The sequence below is a fragment of the Erpetoichthys calabaricus genome, chromosome 16 (genome assembly GCF_900747795.2).
Source record: "Erpetoichthys calabaricus chromosome 16, fErpCal1.3, whole genome shotgun sequence".
NCBI lineage: Eukaryota > Metazoa > Chordata > Cladistia > Polypteriformes > Polypteridae > Erpetoichthys > Erpetoichthys calabaricus.
In genome coordinates, this window is record NC_041409.2 from 48,709,461 (window position 1) to 48,726,738 (window position 17,278).

The 17,278-nt window shown below is 40.8% G+C and overlaps 1 protein-coding gene across 3 annotated transcripts; it reads left to right on the top strand.

Moving 5' to 3' along the window:
- Window positions 1-2,358: 2,358 nt before the first annotated feature.
- srsf5a (serine and arginine rich splicing factor 5a) lies at window positions 2,359-11,212 on the top strand. 3 transcript variants are annotated; one of them, XM_028821279.2, is made up of 8 exons: window positions 2,359-2,474; window positions 5,234-5,375; window positions 5,539-5,609; window positions 6,630-6,746; window positions 6,889-6,958; window positions 8,866-8,939; window positions 9,860-9,967; window positions 10,047-11,212. In XM_028821279.2, exons 2-8 carry the CDS (start codon window positions 5,250-5,252, stop codon window positions 10,318-10,320), a joined length of 840 nt encoding a protein of 279 aa, XP_028677112.1. In that variant the 5' UTR covers window positions 2,359-2,474; window positions 5,234-5,249; the 3' UTR covers window positions 10,321-11,212. The 3 variants fall into 3 exon arrangements, with proteins under 3 accessions (XP_028677112.1, XP_051775887.1, XP_051775888.1); XM_051919927.1 differs by having other exon boundaries at window positions 10,050-11,212; XM_051919928.1 differs by lacking the exons at window positions 8,866-8,939; window positions 9,860-9,967; window positions 10,047-11,212 and adding an exon at window positions 7,488-7,807.
- Window positions 11,213-17,278: the final 6,066 nt, after the last annotated feature.

Consider the following 17,278-nt stretch of genomic DNA (forward strand, 5'->3'; position numbering starts at 1 on the left):
TCAGGGGATATAAAAGGACTCTGGGAAAGCCCAGACATTGAGCTGAGCTGGGAGGTAGGGTGGCTAAGTGTCTGGGAGAAGGAGGAGAGAGTTTGTGAGTAGTTAATTGTCTATGAGTAGTGTGGAGTGGAGGGTGCTTGGTACACTGTACTATAACAAAATAAATAGTTGTTGTACTATTACCTGGTGTTTGGAGTGGTACCTGGGGGTTCAAGAGGTGGACAAAAGCCTCAACTACTACAATATATAAAATCCAACGTCTGTCTGTCTGTTTGTCGCGCTAAGATTCATAATTCGCTTGCAGGAGCGATATATTTGTGCTAATCCGAGACAGAAGCTGTGGGCCAAGGGGAGGGGTAATCGTGACGTCAGGAGTGGGGAGCTGGGCAGGGCCCTTCTCACTGTCCTGTTTCACTACTACGTGGGCAGAGCCACAGGGGACGGCTAGTGTCTAATACAGAGGTGTCAAACTCCGGGCCTGGAGGGCCGCAGTGGCTATAGGTTTTCAATCTAACCCTTTTCCTAATCAATGACCAGTTTTCATTACTAATTCACTTTTTTCCCCTTTATTTTAACAGCCATGTTAGAAGGATTCAGTCCTCTGAATTGATTTGTTTCCTCATTAAATGACAGCCAAACAGAAATGACATGTGAAACGAGCCAACAGATGACCAGCTTAAACTTGGGCTTCAAACTCCAACCGGTTTCTTAATGAGAAGCCGATGCTTGCTGTGAATTAAACCCGTTATTTAATTCCATGGCTTGTTGCTGCTCTTGTTCTGCAACAGCAGACATTTCCAAAACTGTTGATTTTTTGTTTTTTATAAGAACATCGTCAAAGTGTTTTGGTGAGTTGAGAGATCAACCTTACTGAGACCATCACCTTTCTTTATTTTCAGATATTGTGTGATGTGGAGGCTTGTTTTGTGTCTCATTATTGTTTGGCTGCTAATTAAGGAAAAAGAAACAACTAAAGGGCCAGAGTCAAGTTAATTAAAAGAAGTAATTAGCAGAAAAAATTGGTCACTAATTAAGAAGATGGTTAGAATGAAAACCTGCAGCCACTGCGGCCCTCCAGGACTGGAGTTCGACACCCCTGGTCTAATAACAATGAAAAGGCTTACCTGAACAAAGTGCAGAGTCTGTCACACTGAAATCAGGACAACATCCTTCTCCTAAATGTCAGGAACACAAAGGATCTGATTGTGGACTTGAGGAGAAAACAGCAGAGCCACTACTACCTCCTCAGAATTAACAGCACTCGGGTGGAGAGGGTGGACAGTTTCAGATACAGTACCTCAGTGTCCACATCACAGAGCACCTGACCTGGTTCAAGCATATCAGCATCTTAGTGAAGAAGGCACATCAACAGAGATTTCAGAGATTTAAGGCTGCCCTTCCAGATACTAAAGAACTTTTACAAATCCACCATTGAAAGTATTTTGACAGGAAGAATCACTGCCTGGTTTGGAAATCATGATGATCTGCACAGCTAAATGCATCACTCAGTGTGCACTCTTCAACTTCCAGGACATCTGCACCAAACGATGCTGGACCAGGGCAAAGAAAATTACCAGTGACCCCAGCCATCCAAACAATGGCCTCTGCTCTATGCTGCAGTCAGGTAAACCATATGGCTGTCTGAAGTCCAAATCAGAGACATCGAGAAGGAGCTTCTGCCCACAATTCAACTGTATCCTAAATGACGACAGTGCTCAGAGCTACATGGAGTTAACTGTCTTCCTAGTGTGTGTGTGTGTGTGTTCACCCTGTGATGGACTGGTGTCCTCTCCAGGGGTTGTTCATGCCTTGTGCCCTACACTTGCTGTTCTCTGACCTCCAAAACTCAAGTGAAAAGGAAATTTCCCGTTGGGGATTAATAAAGTGTAACCAAAAAATAAATAAAATTACATTGGATTTCATATCAATCAAAGACATTTAAAGATCATATGCTCAAAATTAAAAAATTCATATACTTGGGTGGGCAAAAGTAGGTTTACAGTGAGTAAGCGAAATATATATATATATATATATATATATATATATATATATATATATATATATATATATATATATATATCTTTTAGGTAATTTTTTTTAGTTAATAATTACGTTAATAAAGCTATTGAGTAAATGAAACTATTGTCATAATTATAACCTGCATCTGTTTTTCACATGCGTTGTAAACCTACATTTTTGCCCACTGCATATTAGTGATGCAAGAGCACATCCTCACCGCTAGATGGCGCAATGGCTTAAAAACACCACGCCGCCTTTTATCCGTTTCTTTTCTTGTCTCGATTTCTCGTTGGCTGATGGAGTTTTTCCTTTCGTATATTTCTATCTCTGCCCGTCGCCATTTTGCAGCAGATGTCCGTGGGCGCGTAGGTAAACGGTGGTCTAGTTATTGCTGCAGATTTTTTCTGGTGGTTTAGCCATTACGTCTCAGAGTTTATTGGCTGGAAGTATTGTTGGTAAGAATGTGCTTTTAGTAAAGATGAGAATATTATTTAAAAGTGTAGTGTTTTTACGATTCTGTTACGTTTTTGATGAGTAGGCCTTTTCCCCCTCTTGTGAAAAGTGAGTGCAACGTTTGTGTTGAAAAAATAATTCAAACCCGTGTCTGTTAGCTCTCTGATTGGAATAATGTTTGTCTAAACATATCTTTTTAATACAAACGAATGTGAAACGGGTCAGTACTGTGCTCATTTTATGGGCTTTAAACTGGAATGGAAAGTAGGTCAAATGCAGTGCGGGGCATACTTGAATGTATGCTGTTTGATAAAGAGGAATTGTTAAAATACGGTGTTATTTTTTGACATGTTATGTCTTAACGCTTAAAAACGAGTATATATTTGTGTTTATGCGCAAATCTTAAAACGGCACTGGTGGTGATATGTGTTACTTTAGTCGTTAACTTTTTTAATAGTACCATTGGAAATATTAAATGTCTAGTTCTCTAAGCGAACACTACGGTTTTAAAATTGTGTTTCGGTTGTGTTTGCTATCCTAACTGCACGATTAACGTGCCAGGTCTGTTGTCATATGGTTTATTTTCGGCACACCCAAGGTCACGAGACGCCGAGAATCGCCTGCGATATTTACATTTTATTTAAATTTGGGGGCGGGGGTTCCCTTTTCTCCCTGGCTCAGCTTGTTAGGGCGGCAGTTGTGTACTTTTTTTTTTTTTTTTTTTTTTAATTAATTTCTGTTTGTTAAGCAATAACAAATAAATACATATAACATGCGCGCAGATCTCAGATCAGATTCAACCAATAACAGTTTCAGGGTTATAGAATATAATCGACTATGAAAAGTTTAAACGATTGGAGTAAGTATAAATTTTACGCGCGTTCCTATTTCTACTTTCTGAAATATACCGTAGATAACACGTAAGTTCAACATCCATTTTATGGTATTTAAATATACGTCGATGTACTTTTACAACCAAGTGTTGAAACGTAGGGGTTGCTTCGGACTTTTTACATATAATAACGTGCCGATGTAGTAATTACAAATTACTTTTTAATATTCATTGGACTTGTAGTTTAACGGTATATGTATTTTTTCAAAATCAGTGGCCGTATTAGTCTTTTTATGCATGTTTAACTACACCCAGGGTGTCGTGATACCAAAATGTAATATTTCTATACTAAGTGTTGAAATTGATATCGTTTTTGTTACTTGTTGCAATAGATTAAAAAAAAAAAAATACAAATTAAATTGTAATTCTGTATGCACTGAAATTTTTCAATGAAATTAAATTGAAGTTTTGTTCATTAAAACCTATAAATAACTACAGCAGTAATCGGTAGCCTGGGTGTTACTTTAATGTGATTATCCCAAAAATCTCCAGATCCTTTCACTTGCCTTCATAATGTTATATAGGCAGATGTGAATTTTGAGCAGGGCTGGCTTCAGAATAGTAAAAAATCACCAAATCACAATCGTTCCCATGCCAAGGAGCGTTTATTGTAACAAAGTGAAATGCACCCCACTGCAGCATTCCTGCAGGCCCCAACAGTGAAGTGGCTGCCTCAGCCTGCTAAATCTAGTCCACTTTCACTTTGGTCAACATCCTGCGATTCAGTGACTGCTGTGAGACACCGAGTATATAAGCACACGAAGGAGTAGTGCCACTGTTTAAGCAATTGAGCACTGGAAAGTTATAGCATCTTAGATTATGTGGAAAAATGTGATAAAGAAAATATAATTTTAAAATTTTACTTAATTCAAAAAGTAACGTGTTACAGCACCACAGTTTGTGGCGAGAGTTTTAAAAATCGGGGAGTGATGGGGCCTTAGTGTTTTGGAGTGTTGCCAATGACTGAACAACAGCAAAGAAAACTGGCCTGCAGGGAACATGTAATTCCATCTTAATACATTAAATAGGTGACAAAAAATGTTCAAACCTGTCCCTACTTCAAAACAAGCAGTTTACAGGCTTGTATTGGGTAATGTTTCTTTAGGGTAGAAATAAGATGCTATAAGAAGCATGGCTGCAACTCCGTTGATGCACACTGGTAGTGTAAGAGGCACAACTGGCAAAAGCTAGAAAGAACTGGAAATGAATTTGTAATGTACACTGCAGAAGTGATACCATTAGACAAAAGTTAGTCTTTACTTAATGAATATTTTATTTAGGCAACCTTAACCAAGATGAACGTTGAATGGTTTCCAGAGTATTGTCACAAAAAGTACAATTTATCTATATTTTAAGTTTTTATTGGATAAATTATGTGACCTCCTTAATTTCATTAGTTATACAGTATGTATTGGACATTGTCAATTTTTTTCCGCTCTAATTTCCAAATAAATACCAATATACTGTAACAACAAGCATGTGGTTATCTTGCAATAATGACCTTAAAATTATTACATCAATAATTCAAAATATCATTGTCCTGTGATTAATGCAAACTATGAATTTTTGTAATGTCTCTTCTGGACTGCCCTCATATCTTCGTAAGGGTCAATATTCAGGAGTTGCATTTATTACAGTACAGTATTCATCAAGATTAACATATATTTATGAAAACCCATACAAGTGGTTGTGTACTTAAACCATGTAAAAGTTTTCAACTTTTTACTTCTTAACTAGCTTTTTTTTTTTAATTCAAAGATTTATTGATGTATAACCAAAAAAAAAAAAAGGTTGTTAAAAGGTTCTCAAATTTTTTGCTTGATCTGACATCAAAATAATTTTAATCTAAATTGTTTTTATTTCTTGCAGTCAGTGAGCCGGAAAAATGAGTGGTTGTCGTATATTTATTGGTCGACTAAGTCCCCACGCTAGAGAGCGAGATGTGGAGAAGTTTTTTAAGGGCTATGGTCGTATCAGAGAAATCAACTTGAAGAATGGCTTTGGGTTTGTGGTACGTTTTACTCCAAAAACTTTGGTTAACTAGGTAGCAAAAGTGTGTGTGGTGTTTTTTGTGTCTGGGTTCAGAATATTTTGCATCACTGTACCAGTAAAGAGTTCTTGAAACCCACTGTAGTTAGGGGAGAGAATAATTTAATGATTGTTTTACTTTTCAGGAATTTGATGACCATAGGGATGCTGATGATGCCGTGTACGAACTGAATGGAAAAGTTTTGTGTAGCGAAAGGTCAGTTGTTGAAATATGTGTTGACCTCTTAAAGAATTTGGTGTTTGTTGTTTTCTACTTGGGTATCTTTAATTAAAACCTTTCGGGGATAGTTTATTTTGGTTTCATAGCTTTCCTTTTTTTACACTTCATAGCTTATTGCCATATAGTCATTTGTATGAACTTTGAATTGAAGTTGATGCAAATAAAGTATCAAACATTTAGCTTAAAAAATACATGTAAAATAACCACCATGATTAAACAGCCAGTTTAAAGGAATAGTCCATATATTATAATAGAGGCTGAATAATTTTTTTTTTTTTTAACATTTTTCAAGCAGACTGGGAGCTAGGGTGTTTTTTTTTTTTTGCTTTAAAGGAAACAAGCAGTGCCAATATTTTATTATGTATTTACTATTATGGAGATGAGACAATTCTTCATTTCAGAAGAAAAACCCCTTATGAGGGCTTCAGAGTTGTAGGCTATCTTGGTTTTAGTAAAGAATTAAATCAATATTTTAACCAAAAAATGCTGTTGTCAACATTGTCACTACCTGCTTCCGTGAAAATACTGTTTGCTCTATTCTGGATGGAAACATTACAATAAATATTATTCAGCCATCATTGTAAGCCATATGGGGTAGGTATTAAAAAAATTGGTTGCAGTATTCCTTTAATCTAGCTAGCTTTGTCGAGTTTTAAGGTTCCAGTGTGTTGTGTAAAGACAAATGAATTCTGTAATTAAATACCAGTTGAATGACAAACTTCAATCTAAAGTTTAATGAAAATTTGTATTTGTACTTTTTTTTTTTCTCTCTGTGGAATTGCATGTTATAAAATGGCAATACATGTCAATTCATTTTGGTATTTTATGGCCGTAGCTTGTCTACTTTAAAATTATGTAATTTTTTTAAATTGCAAACCAATATGAAATGGAAACTGATCAGAGTACATATTTAGTGACTTTTTAAAATATATACCTTACTTAATATGCTTATCATTGATTTGTAATTCTGTTTAAAATGTTTTCTGTTCTGTACAGAGTCACAGTAGAGCATGCCAAGTCTCGAAGAGGCAGAGGTGGTGGAGGTGCTGGTGGTGGAAGCAGATTTCCTCCTCGTTTTAATAACTATCGCCAATCCAGAAGTGGCAATTCACGGTAAGTAATGTATAAAGCCCTTTTAGCATGCAGCATAGATATGAATAGTTTACAGTATTGGTTCTGCAAGCATCCTTGTTTTTTAAATGCAATAGGTATGGGTTGCTTTATTTTAATCCTTTAACGTGTGCATTTTTCCTAGCTATGGCCCTCCTGTGCGTACGGAGCACAGAATCATTGTTGAAAACTTGTCTTCTCGAATAAGCTGGCAGGTAAGTAGTTCATTGATTACAATGCAGGCCTTTTCAGTTTTATTGTAGTCACTCTACGTATAAGCTGATGTTAAGGTGTGTATCAAAATTGTGAATGTTTCAAGGTAATTTGGTTTTCTAATACAATTGCATTTTGCTTTTACCATAAGTCTAATTAGATTGCATAGACTTTTTATAGAGCAAATTAATGGTGTTCTGCAATATATTTATAAACCTTGGAACATTCTCAGTTTCCGTTTGTCTTAGTCCTTAGACACTGGAAAATAAATTGATTTATTTTTTTAATTTGGCAATGTATAGTCAGCATAATTTTGGTTTACGTCAAATTGGCCATTCAATTTCCATGTTTGTAAACTATTTTCCTAACTTAAGTTCATTTTGAACTTTTTTTTAACAGCTGTTATCCGGTATCTCCTGCAGAGTTGCATTGCCAACCTCCTGCATGTGAAATATCGGAGGGGAATGGCTGAATAGCAACCTTTGCTGGTTTCTGTTCTTAATAGTGTTCATTTGGTGCCTCTACACACAGTGCTGGAGATCTATATCTTGGCTGGGGCCCCCTAGTGGGTGAAAGTGGTCTAGCACAGGTCAACCTTAGGAGGTCCATAGCTGGAATCTGGAGGGTCTGTGGTCTGGCTTCCCCGTCTGCAGTTGTTTCATTTGATTCTATTACTGGCGGAAGGGGGTTGTGTACGGTTGAAGCCCCGGTACTCTGGTGGTTCCTTTCATGTGGAAGTTGGATTCCGAAACTCAAAGCCACGTCCCTTTCTCAAAGGCTAATCACGGCTTGCTCTGATTTCTATTTGGACAAGTGGTCTTTTGCTTAAGGTCTGCCCTGGGTACTAAATGGTAAGTAGCGCAATAGCTAATGTGATTTTGATAAAGTGTAGTGGGAGGCAATATTCTGTAATAGCACTCAGTCGAGTATAGGTGGGAATTTTTTTTTCCTTCCTAGTATTCCAGGCATCCATCTCTTTAGCTGTTAAATTTTAATTGTAGATATTTTGAAGGATAAAAGTAGATTAAGTTTTGAATGGGTTGTGCACGTCACTTAGGTCAGTTAGACTAAGTGGCCCAAATAAAGGCATTGGCTCAAATATGGCTGATGCAAGGTTTTTTTTTTTTTTTTTATGTAAGCTATAAAATTTTGAGGATTAATTTTACAACCGGTAAATTTCAGGGTTACTAGGTAAAATCTCTAGGCTGTCTAACAAGGAATATTCCAAGATGAAATTTTCTCAAGCGTAGTTCACTTGTTTCCATTAAATTTTAAAATTGGTTTAGTAAACAGTATAGCATATCTGTTAACATATGATACTTGAAAGGATTTTTAAACAAGTCAATTTTAAAATTATTGAGCACTTTTTGTTACACTTGGCAAAAAGGCAAATGGGTGGATGGCAAATGTTGGTTTTTATTTAATTTTATGGTAGTGTAACTTTTTAATGAGGTAATTTCATCTAAGGTAATTACCACCTTAGATGTTATGGGGATGTAGGAAATAGTGACAGGTTATAGTAGGTAGACCATTTAATGTATTATGGCCACACATGTACTTTGCTCAGTCATAGTTCAGAAATTCTGGCAAAGCAGTACATATTCCTTCTGTAACCTATTTTTTTTTCTGGCATTCATACTTGTAGAAATATTTTACTATATTAAAATTTAGGTGCATATAGTTTGCCAGACATTTGGAATTTCCCAATCCTTCATTTATGGAACATCTGGCACATTTGTGAGAGCATTTAGAGTACCTTAAATGTGTACACTGATACTGTGAGTGCAAGAATCTTTTTTTTTTTTTTTTTCTTCTTCCAGAACTGTTCTAATAACATACATTTGTATTTGAGAATTAAATTTTCAGGGTTTATTTTTTTTGTTTTTTTTTTTTGTTTGTTTTTTTTAAGGATCTGAAAGACATGATGAGGAAAGTTGGTGAAGTTACATTTGTGGATGCTCACAGAAGTAATATGAATGAAGGGTATGTAATTTAAAATCTTGTTGGTCTCCACACCTGTAAACTTATAGTAATGAGTCCTGAAGTTCTATTAATAAAAGAGAGAACTTGGAGTAAGTTTGAGTTTGGTTGAAAATATTCTAGAGGGATGGGTCAGATTTTTGATTTGGCTTAGTTGAGAAAGGGAGAGGGGTTCCTTAATGTAGTCTTAAGACGATGTTAATTCATTTTAAACATCTCTCGGAATGTGTGATCAAATCCACTTCTACCCTAGAACCGTAATCATGAGCATTTAATACTTAAGGTAGTGTGGAAAATTAAAACTCTGTACAGTTTACTCAAACCTAAGACATTCTTTGTATCTTTTGATTTTCTTGCAATGTTTTATATTTAACCTAAATCATCTTAATGTGAATAGTGTGTTCTCCCTTTTAACAAAAAAAACAAAAAACCTGTCGGATGAAATGCAAGTTTTTTTTATGTCTTTAATATCTTAAACTTTGGATTTCATTTGGGTGTTCCTTCATCTTAGGGTAGGTAAAATTATTTGTATTCGGACACGTGTCTAACTTTACACATTAGTTTGTCAGCCATCCCCCAAACCCCCCAAATATGGTTCAGGTTGGTTAAGTATAAAAGTACTTTTTTGGTGTAAACTCTGCAGGAGATTTTTTTGTTCACCCTGTTGGAAACAAGGTGAGGATTCAAAGGTTCATAGTAGGGTGGTTTTTGGGTTTAAGCAGTCAAGGCATCACCTGTTTGTTGGGTATGTCAGCATGTTGATTTTTTTTTTTTTTTAGTATCTTAAGTGGAAAAATAACTTGAGTTTTCCTGGCTTAATGAACACCTAAACTACTAAAAATTGCTGTAGATTGTGTGTTTTGGTACAGATAATCTAAGTGACCTTGGTATTAGTTTTGAGTGTAAACTTGTTTCATTTTTAGGGTTGTAGAATTTGCATCTCGCAGTGATATGAAGAATGCAATTGACAAGCTTAATGGAACCGAACTAAATGGGCGTAAACTTAAACTCTCTGAAGATCGCAAAAGGCAGTAGGTGTTAAATTTAAAAAGATGTCTTTGTGTATCATACCAAAACTTGCTGCTTAAAGTTTAAATGTATTCTTTTTAGGAGCAGAAGTCGTTCCCGTTCCAGGAGCTATTCCAGATCCAGAAGCCGATCCAGAAGTCGTTCAAAATCTAGGAGCAGGAGTCGAAGCCAGAGCAGAAATCGTAGTCGAAGCAGATCACGCTCAATCAGTCGAACCCCTGAGAAAAAAACGCAGCGATCTGATCCCCATTCCCCTTCTCGATCTAACTCTCAATCACGTTCTCGGTCAAGATCCCCAGCTGAAGAGAAAACTCAGTCAAGATCAAGATCGCCTTCTGTCGAAAGCCAGCACTAAAGGCTTCTTGCACCAGTGGTTTTTCCCAGGAGATCTAGGTGCTTGCATATGTGGTTGGAATGAGCATTGTATGATTAAACTTTGAATAGTTGAAATGAAAATGTTTAATTGGTGCCCTTAGTAAATTTACCAAATGCATAGATTGTAAGTCTAGTGTTTGGGTACTAATATATATGTTTTAAATCATTCCCTGATGTTGACTGTAAGAATCTTGTCTATTTACAAATGAAAGAAAGCCTTTGTTTGACAAGTCTTATTAGTATTTCTAAAACATTGTAAACTGTATATAAAGCTCTGTTTATATTCCTTTTAAGTGCTATAGCTGGGCGGCAGCTTCAACCCCATCCAATCCCCCCCCCCGCAGTTCCAAGCCCCCAAAGCAGTGACATTTGTTGACTATTGTAGCAAATGTAAATTCTTACACAAAGCTGCATCAAAACTTGGCCCACACTTTCCAGCATTTGTGAAATTGGTTGCTGAACTTAGGAGTCTGCATTGCAAAGTGGAGGTTAGCTTGAAGACGTACTCTGCCTTCAGTTGGAAAGCAATGCTCAGTCTTAAGAGTAATTTGTCCAGCTTGCATTAATGTGCCCTTGATTATGCTAATAAGTTTATACATTTGAAGGTTAGAACTGTGAATAGTGTTAGAAAACTTGACACTTATTATTTTTTTTCTTCATCTTTCAGAAGTATTGTTCAAGACAGTCATGATGTATACAGAGTTTTGCTGTAAATGGTTTTTGTTTTGTGAATTTTTTTTTTTTTTTTTTTTTTTTTTTTTGAGGGATGAGAATTTACTTTCGCAATGTTACCTAGATAATGCCAGAATTTATTTCTCTGAAAGAAATAAAATGGACCACAAAGTGCTTTGTGATATTTAGAGCAAGAAATATCTAATGTTATGATTGACCCCACGTCCTTCTGTCGTCTTTGATTTTACATGCTGTTAACTCATACTTTCTTCTCCCTCAGCATCTCGTCATTTAAAGGGTTGTCATTCTGAACTTTCAAATTGACAAATCTGACTTCTTTTATATCCCTGCAATTTGAATCTTTTTTTTTTTTTTTCCCTCCCACCTCACCTTTTGCAGTGTCATTAAAATTTGCTGTGAATTTTGTTAAAATAAAATCTGTAGATAATCCATACAGGTTTTTGTTCGCATGTTTGAAGCTGTGACCCCATTACCACATTTTAAATCCCAGGAGCATTGTTTGTTTTTTTTTTCCTCAATGTATAAAATGCTTTATTTAAGAACACATTTTACCATGGATAATATAACAAAATTTAGAAAATGTTAACTGTTAGCCTGCTTTTATTAAATAGTTAGTTGCTTTGTTAATGTGTAGGACCCACTTTGAGCTGAGTTGAGATGCCAGTTTTTTATTTTATGTTCCACACAAGTAATGTGGTTTCCAAGTTTTCAAAAGTTCATTGTGATGTGGAGGGCTTAATTGAAAATGGGTAGAATCTTGTATTTGACTGAAAACAGTTCACAACACTGATAGCAGCAATGTCGAAAACCCAGGTGAAGTGAATAACCTTGATTATGAAATTAGATTGTCGCCTGCCAAGGGGTGTGGGGTATTTTAGGCAGCAAGGAGTCCCTTCTTTAAGGTGGTTTGTTGGAAGCAGGAACAGTAGTCAAGTGTGAGGATTTTGCCTCCACAACTTTGGCCCTATGCGATGGGGTCAGAGCATTTCCAACGTGGCTGGTTCATGTTGGATGTTACCATGGTGTCTTGTCCCACTGCAAAAATTGTTGAGTAATGGTTTGTGGAGCATGACAAAAAAATGCAGGGTGTTGACATGGCTTCCAAATTCTGCAGATATCAAGATAATTGTTCTTCCAGCACATTAAACAGATGCTCAAGTCCAATTTATTGATCTTGCTGCTTGCAGGACTTAAAAGGATCTGCTACTAACATCTTGGTGCAGTCACCACAGGACACCTTCAGAGGTCTTGATGGGTCACAAATGTTTTGGTGTGACAAAGGAGGTCTTGTATAGTTGTTGCTGATTGGCGCATGCCAGCCTTGACTAAAGACGCTGGACAGGTTACATCCAAATGAACCATTACTGCCCAAGTAAGTCCCTTTAAAAGTTTAAGTGACCTTGTCTTTTGCACGGTAATCTTTCTGATAAACTAAAGAGAAAATGTATAAGTGATTGGAATGCAGAGATGGAGCCTGGAACTCTCGAGTCTTGATGGCGGCCTCCCAACAGAATATGCTGGCTCATCAAAATGCTCTGCATATTTTAACACTTAAGCATAATTCTGAGGGGCATAAAGGTGATTTTGCAACTTCCAGGTTTGTCCTTGGAATTTGTGGCAAGGCAGACTTTTTGGTGGTTGATGAGATGCCGCTGACTCGTTGCCATAAAGTCACCTGGAAGTGATATTGGGCCATTGTTAAATTAGCTGAAAACTAGCCCAATATTGCCCATTTTTCCCCAGCAATGCCAGTCTTGTATAACTGGAAATGATGCTCATGTCACCCTCTGTTAAGGTGTCCGGTCAAGTCAAATGAAGTGGCTTTATTGTTATACGTCTTATTGCAACATGCAGTGGCGCGAAATAACGAACCCAATGGCTGTGGTGCTACATACACAAACACAGGAAAAGTGCAAGATGGGTAAAAATACTACAAACAGACCAATAATATGTAAGTGCCATCCATCCATTGTCACCCACTTATCCGAGGTTGGGTCGCGGGGGCAGCAGCTTGAGCAGAGATGCCCAGACTTCCCTCTCCCCGGCCACTTCTAGCTCTTCCGGGAGAATCCCAAGGTGTTCCCAGGCCAGTCGAGAGACATAGTCCCTCCAGCGTGTCCTGGGCCTCCTCCCGGTTAGACGTGCCCGGAACACCTCACCAGGGAGGCGTCCAGGAGGCATCCTGATCAGATGCCCGAGCCACCTCATCTGACTCCTCTCGATGCGGAGGAGCAGCGGCTCTACTCTGAGCCCCTCCCGGATGACTGAGCTTCTCACCCTATCTTTAAGGGAAAGCCCAGACACCCGGTGGAGGAAACTCATTTCAGCCGCTTGTATTCGTGATCTCGTTCTTTCGGTCACTACCCATAGTTCATGACCATAGGTGAGGGTAGGAACATAGATCGACTGGTAAATTTTCACCACGACAGACCGATGCAGTGCCCACATTACTGCGGATGCCGCACCGATCCGCCTGTCAATCTCACGCTCCATTCTTCTCTCACTCGTGAACAAGACCCCGAGATACTTGAACTCCTCCACTTGGGGCAGGATCTCGCTACCAACCCTGAGAGGGTACTTCACCCTTTTCCAGTTGAGGACCATGGTCTCGGATTTGGACGTGCTGATTCTCATCCCAGCCGCTTCACACTCGGCTGCGAACCGATCCAGAGAGAGCTGAAGGTCACGGCCTGATGAAGCAAACAGGACAACATCATCTGCAAAAAGCAGTGACCCAATCCTGAGCCCACCAAACCGGACCCCCTCAACGCCCTGGCTGTGCCTAGAAATTCTGTCCATAAAAGTTATGAACAGAATCGGTGACAAAGGGCAGCCCTGGCGGAGTCCAACTCTCACTGGAAACGGGTTCGACTTACTGCCGGCAATGCGGACCAAGCTCTGGCACTGATCGTACAGGGACCGAACAGCCCTTATCAGGGGGGCCGGTACCCCATACTCTCGGAGTACCCCCCACAGTATTCCCCGAGGGACACGGTCGAATGCCTTTTCCAAGTCCACAAAACACATGTAGATTGGTTGGGCAAACTCCCATGCACCCTCCAGGGCCCTGCTAAGGGTGTAGAGCTGGTCCACTGTTCCGCGACCAGGACGAAAACCACACTGTTCCTCCTGAATCCGAGGCTCGACTATCCGACGGACCCTCCTCTCCAGGATCCCTGAATAGACTTTTCCAGGGAGGCTGAGGAGTGTGATCCCTCTGTAGTTGGAACACACCCTCCGATCCCCCTTCTTAAAGAGGGGGACCAACACCCCGGTCTGCTAATCCAGAGGCACTGTCCCTAATGTCCATGCGATGTTGCAGAGCCGTGTCAACCAAGACAGTCCTACAACATCCAGAGCCTTGAGGAACTCCGGCGTATCTCATCCACCCCCGGGGCCCTGCCACCAAGGAGTTTTTTGACCACCTCGGTGACCTCAGTCCCAGAGATGGGGGAGCCCACCTCTGAGTCCCCAGGCTCTGCTTCCTCACTGGAAGGCATGTTAATGGGATTGAGGAGGTCTTCGAAGTACTCCCCCCACCGACCCACAACGTCCCGAGTCGAGGTCAGCAGCGCACCATCTCCAACATATACAGTGTTGACACTGCACTGCTTCCCCTTCCTGAGACGCCGGATGGTGGACCAGAATCTCCTCGAAGCCGTCCGAAAGTCGTTCTCCATGGCCTCCCCAAGCTCCTCCCACGCCTGAGTTTTTGCCTCAGCAACCACCAAAGCCGCATTCCGCTTGGCCTGCCGGTACCTATCAGCTGCCTCCAGGGTCCCACAGGACAAAAGGGTCCTGTAAGACTCCTTCTTCAGCTTGACGGCATCCTTCAGCGCCGGTGTCCACCAACAGGTTCGGGGATTGCCGCCATGACAGGCACTGACCACCTTACGGCCACAGCTCCGGTCAGCTGCCTCAACAATAGAGGCACAGAACATGGCCCATTTGGACTCAATGTCCCCCACCTCCCTCGGGATGTGGTCGAAGTTCTGCCGGAGGTGGGAGTTGAAGCTACTTCTGACAGGGGGCTCTGCCAGACGTTCCCAGCAGACCCTCACAACACGTTTGGGCCTACCAGGCCTGACCGGCATCCTCCCCCACCATCGAAGCCAACACACCACCAGGTGGTGATCAGTTGACAGCTCTGCCCCTCTCTTCACCCGAGTGTCCAAGACATGTGGCCGCAAGTCCGATGACACGACCACAAAGTCGATCATCGAACTGAGGCCTAGGGTGTCCTGATGCCAAGTGCACATATGAACACCCCTATGCTTGAACATGGTGTTCGTTATGGACAATCCGTGACGAGCACAGAAGTCCAATAATAAAACACCGCTCGGGTTCAGATCGGGGGGGCCATTCCTCCCAATCACGCCCTTCCAGGTCTCACTGTTATTGCCCACGTGAGCATTGAAGTCTCCCAGCAGAACGAGGGAGTCCCCAGAAGGTATGCCCTCTAGCACCCCCTCCAGGTACTCCAAAAAGGGTGGGTACTCCGAACTGCTGTTCGGTGCATACGCACAAACAACAGTTAGGACCTGTCCCCCCACCTGAAGGCGAAGGGAGGCTACCCTCTCGTCCACCGGGGTAAACCCCAATGTACAGGCTCCAAGTCGGGGGGCAATAAGTATACCCACACCCGCTCGGCGCCTCTTACCGGGGGCAACCCCAGAGTGGTACAGAGTCCAGCCCCTCTCAAGGAGATTGGTTCCAGAGTCCAAGCTGTGTGTCGAGGTGAGTCCGACTATATCTAGCCGGAACCTCTCAACTTCGCGCACTAGCTCAGGCTCCTTCCCCTTCAGAGAGGTGACATTCCACATCCCAAGAGCCAGTTTCTGTAGCCGAGGATCGGACCGCCAAGGTCCCCGCCTTTGGCCACCACCCAACTCACACTGTACCCGACCTCCTTGGCCCCTCCCATAGGTGGTTAGCCCATGGGAAGGGGGACCCACGTTGCCTCTGGGTTCAGGCCCGGCCACCAGGCGCTCGCCACCTCCAGGCCTGGCTCCAGAGGGGGGCCCCAGTGACCCGCGTCCGGGCGAGGGAAAACGCCGTCCAAAATTGTTTTTCATCATAGGAGGTTTGTTTAACCGCTCTTTGTCTCATCCCTCACCTAGGACCAGTTTGCCTTGGGTGGCCCTACCAGGGGCATAAAGCTCCGGACAACAGAGCTCCTAGGATCATTGGGACATGCAAACCCCTCCACCACGATAAGGTGGCGGTTAAAGGAGGGGAATATGTAAGTGGATGGATAGTAATGATTGGAAATAGATTATAATACATCTGTCACTACTGTTGGTTTGTAACAAATACACATGCATATAAATTAGCTACTAGGAGCATATGTGAAGAAGGAGCAGCACAGACTTCAGATTCTGGACAGCGAAGGGTTAGAAGCTGCTGCAGAACTGGTGTGGCTGCTACGGCACCTTCTGTCTGATGGAAATGGGACAAAGACTAAGGGGTAGGAGCAGACCTTCCCAACGCTGTAGACATTGTGTATAGTAATGTATTTCAATACAGATACAGTGGTGTGAAAAACTATTTGCCCCTTTCCTGATTTCTTATTCTTTTGCATGTTTGTCACGCAAAATGTTTCTGATCATCAAACACATTTAACCATTAGTCAAATATAACACAAGTAAACACAAAATGCAGTTTGTAAATGGTGGTTTTTATTATTTAGGGAGAAAAAAAAATCCAAACCTACATGGCCCTGTGTGAAAAAGTAATTGCCCCCTGAACCTAATAACTGGTTGGGCCACCCTTAGCAGCAATAACTGCAATCAAGCGTTTGCGATAACTTGCAATGAGTCTTTTACAGCGCTCTGGAGGAATTTTGGCCCACTCATCTTTGCAAAATTGTTGTAATTCAGCTTTATTTGAGGGTTTTCTAGCATGAACCGCCTTTTTAAGGTCATGCCATAGCATCTCAATTGGATTCAGGTCAGGACTTTGACTAGGCCACTCCAAAGTCTTCATTTTGTTTTTCTTCAGCCATTCAGAGGTGGATTTGCTGGTGTGTTTTGGGTCATTGTCCTGTTGCAGCACCCAAGATCGCTTCAGCTTGAGTTGACGAACAGATGGCCGGACATTCTCCTTCAGGATTTTTTGGTAGACAGTAGAATTCATGGTTCCATCTATCACAGCAAGCCTTCCAGGTCCTGAAGCAGCAAAACAACCCCAGACCATCACACTACCACCACCATATTTTACTGTTGGTATGATGTTCTTTTTCTGAA

Excerpts from the sequence above, each read along its gene's own strand:
- srsf5a (XM_028821279.2), top strand. The coding sequence starts at position 5,250 with ATGAGTGGTTGTCGTATATTTATTGGTCGACTAAGTCCCCACGCTAGA. Across the intron at positions 5,376-5,538 it reads AGAATGGCTTTGGGTTTGTG|GAATTTGATGACCATAGGGA; the intron begins GTACGTTTTACT and ends TTTACTTTTCAG. Across the intron at positions 6,959-8,865 it reads CTTCTCGAATAAGCTGGCAG|GATCTGAAAGACATGATGAG; the intron begins GTAAGTAGTTCA and ends GTTTTTTTTAAG.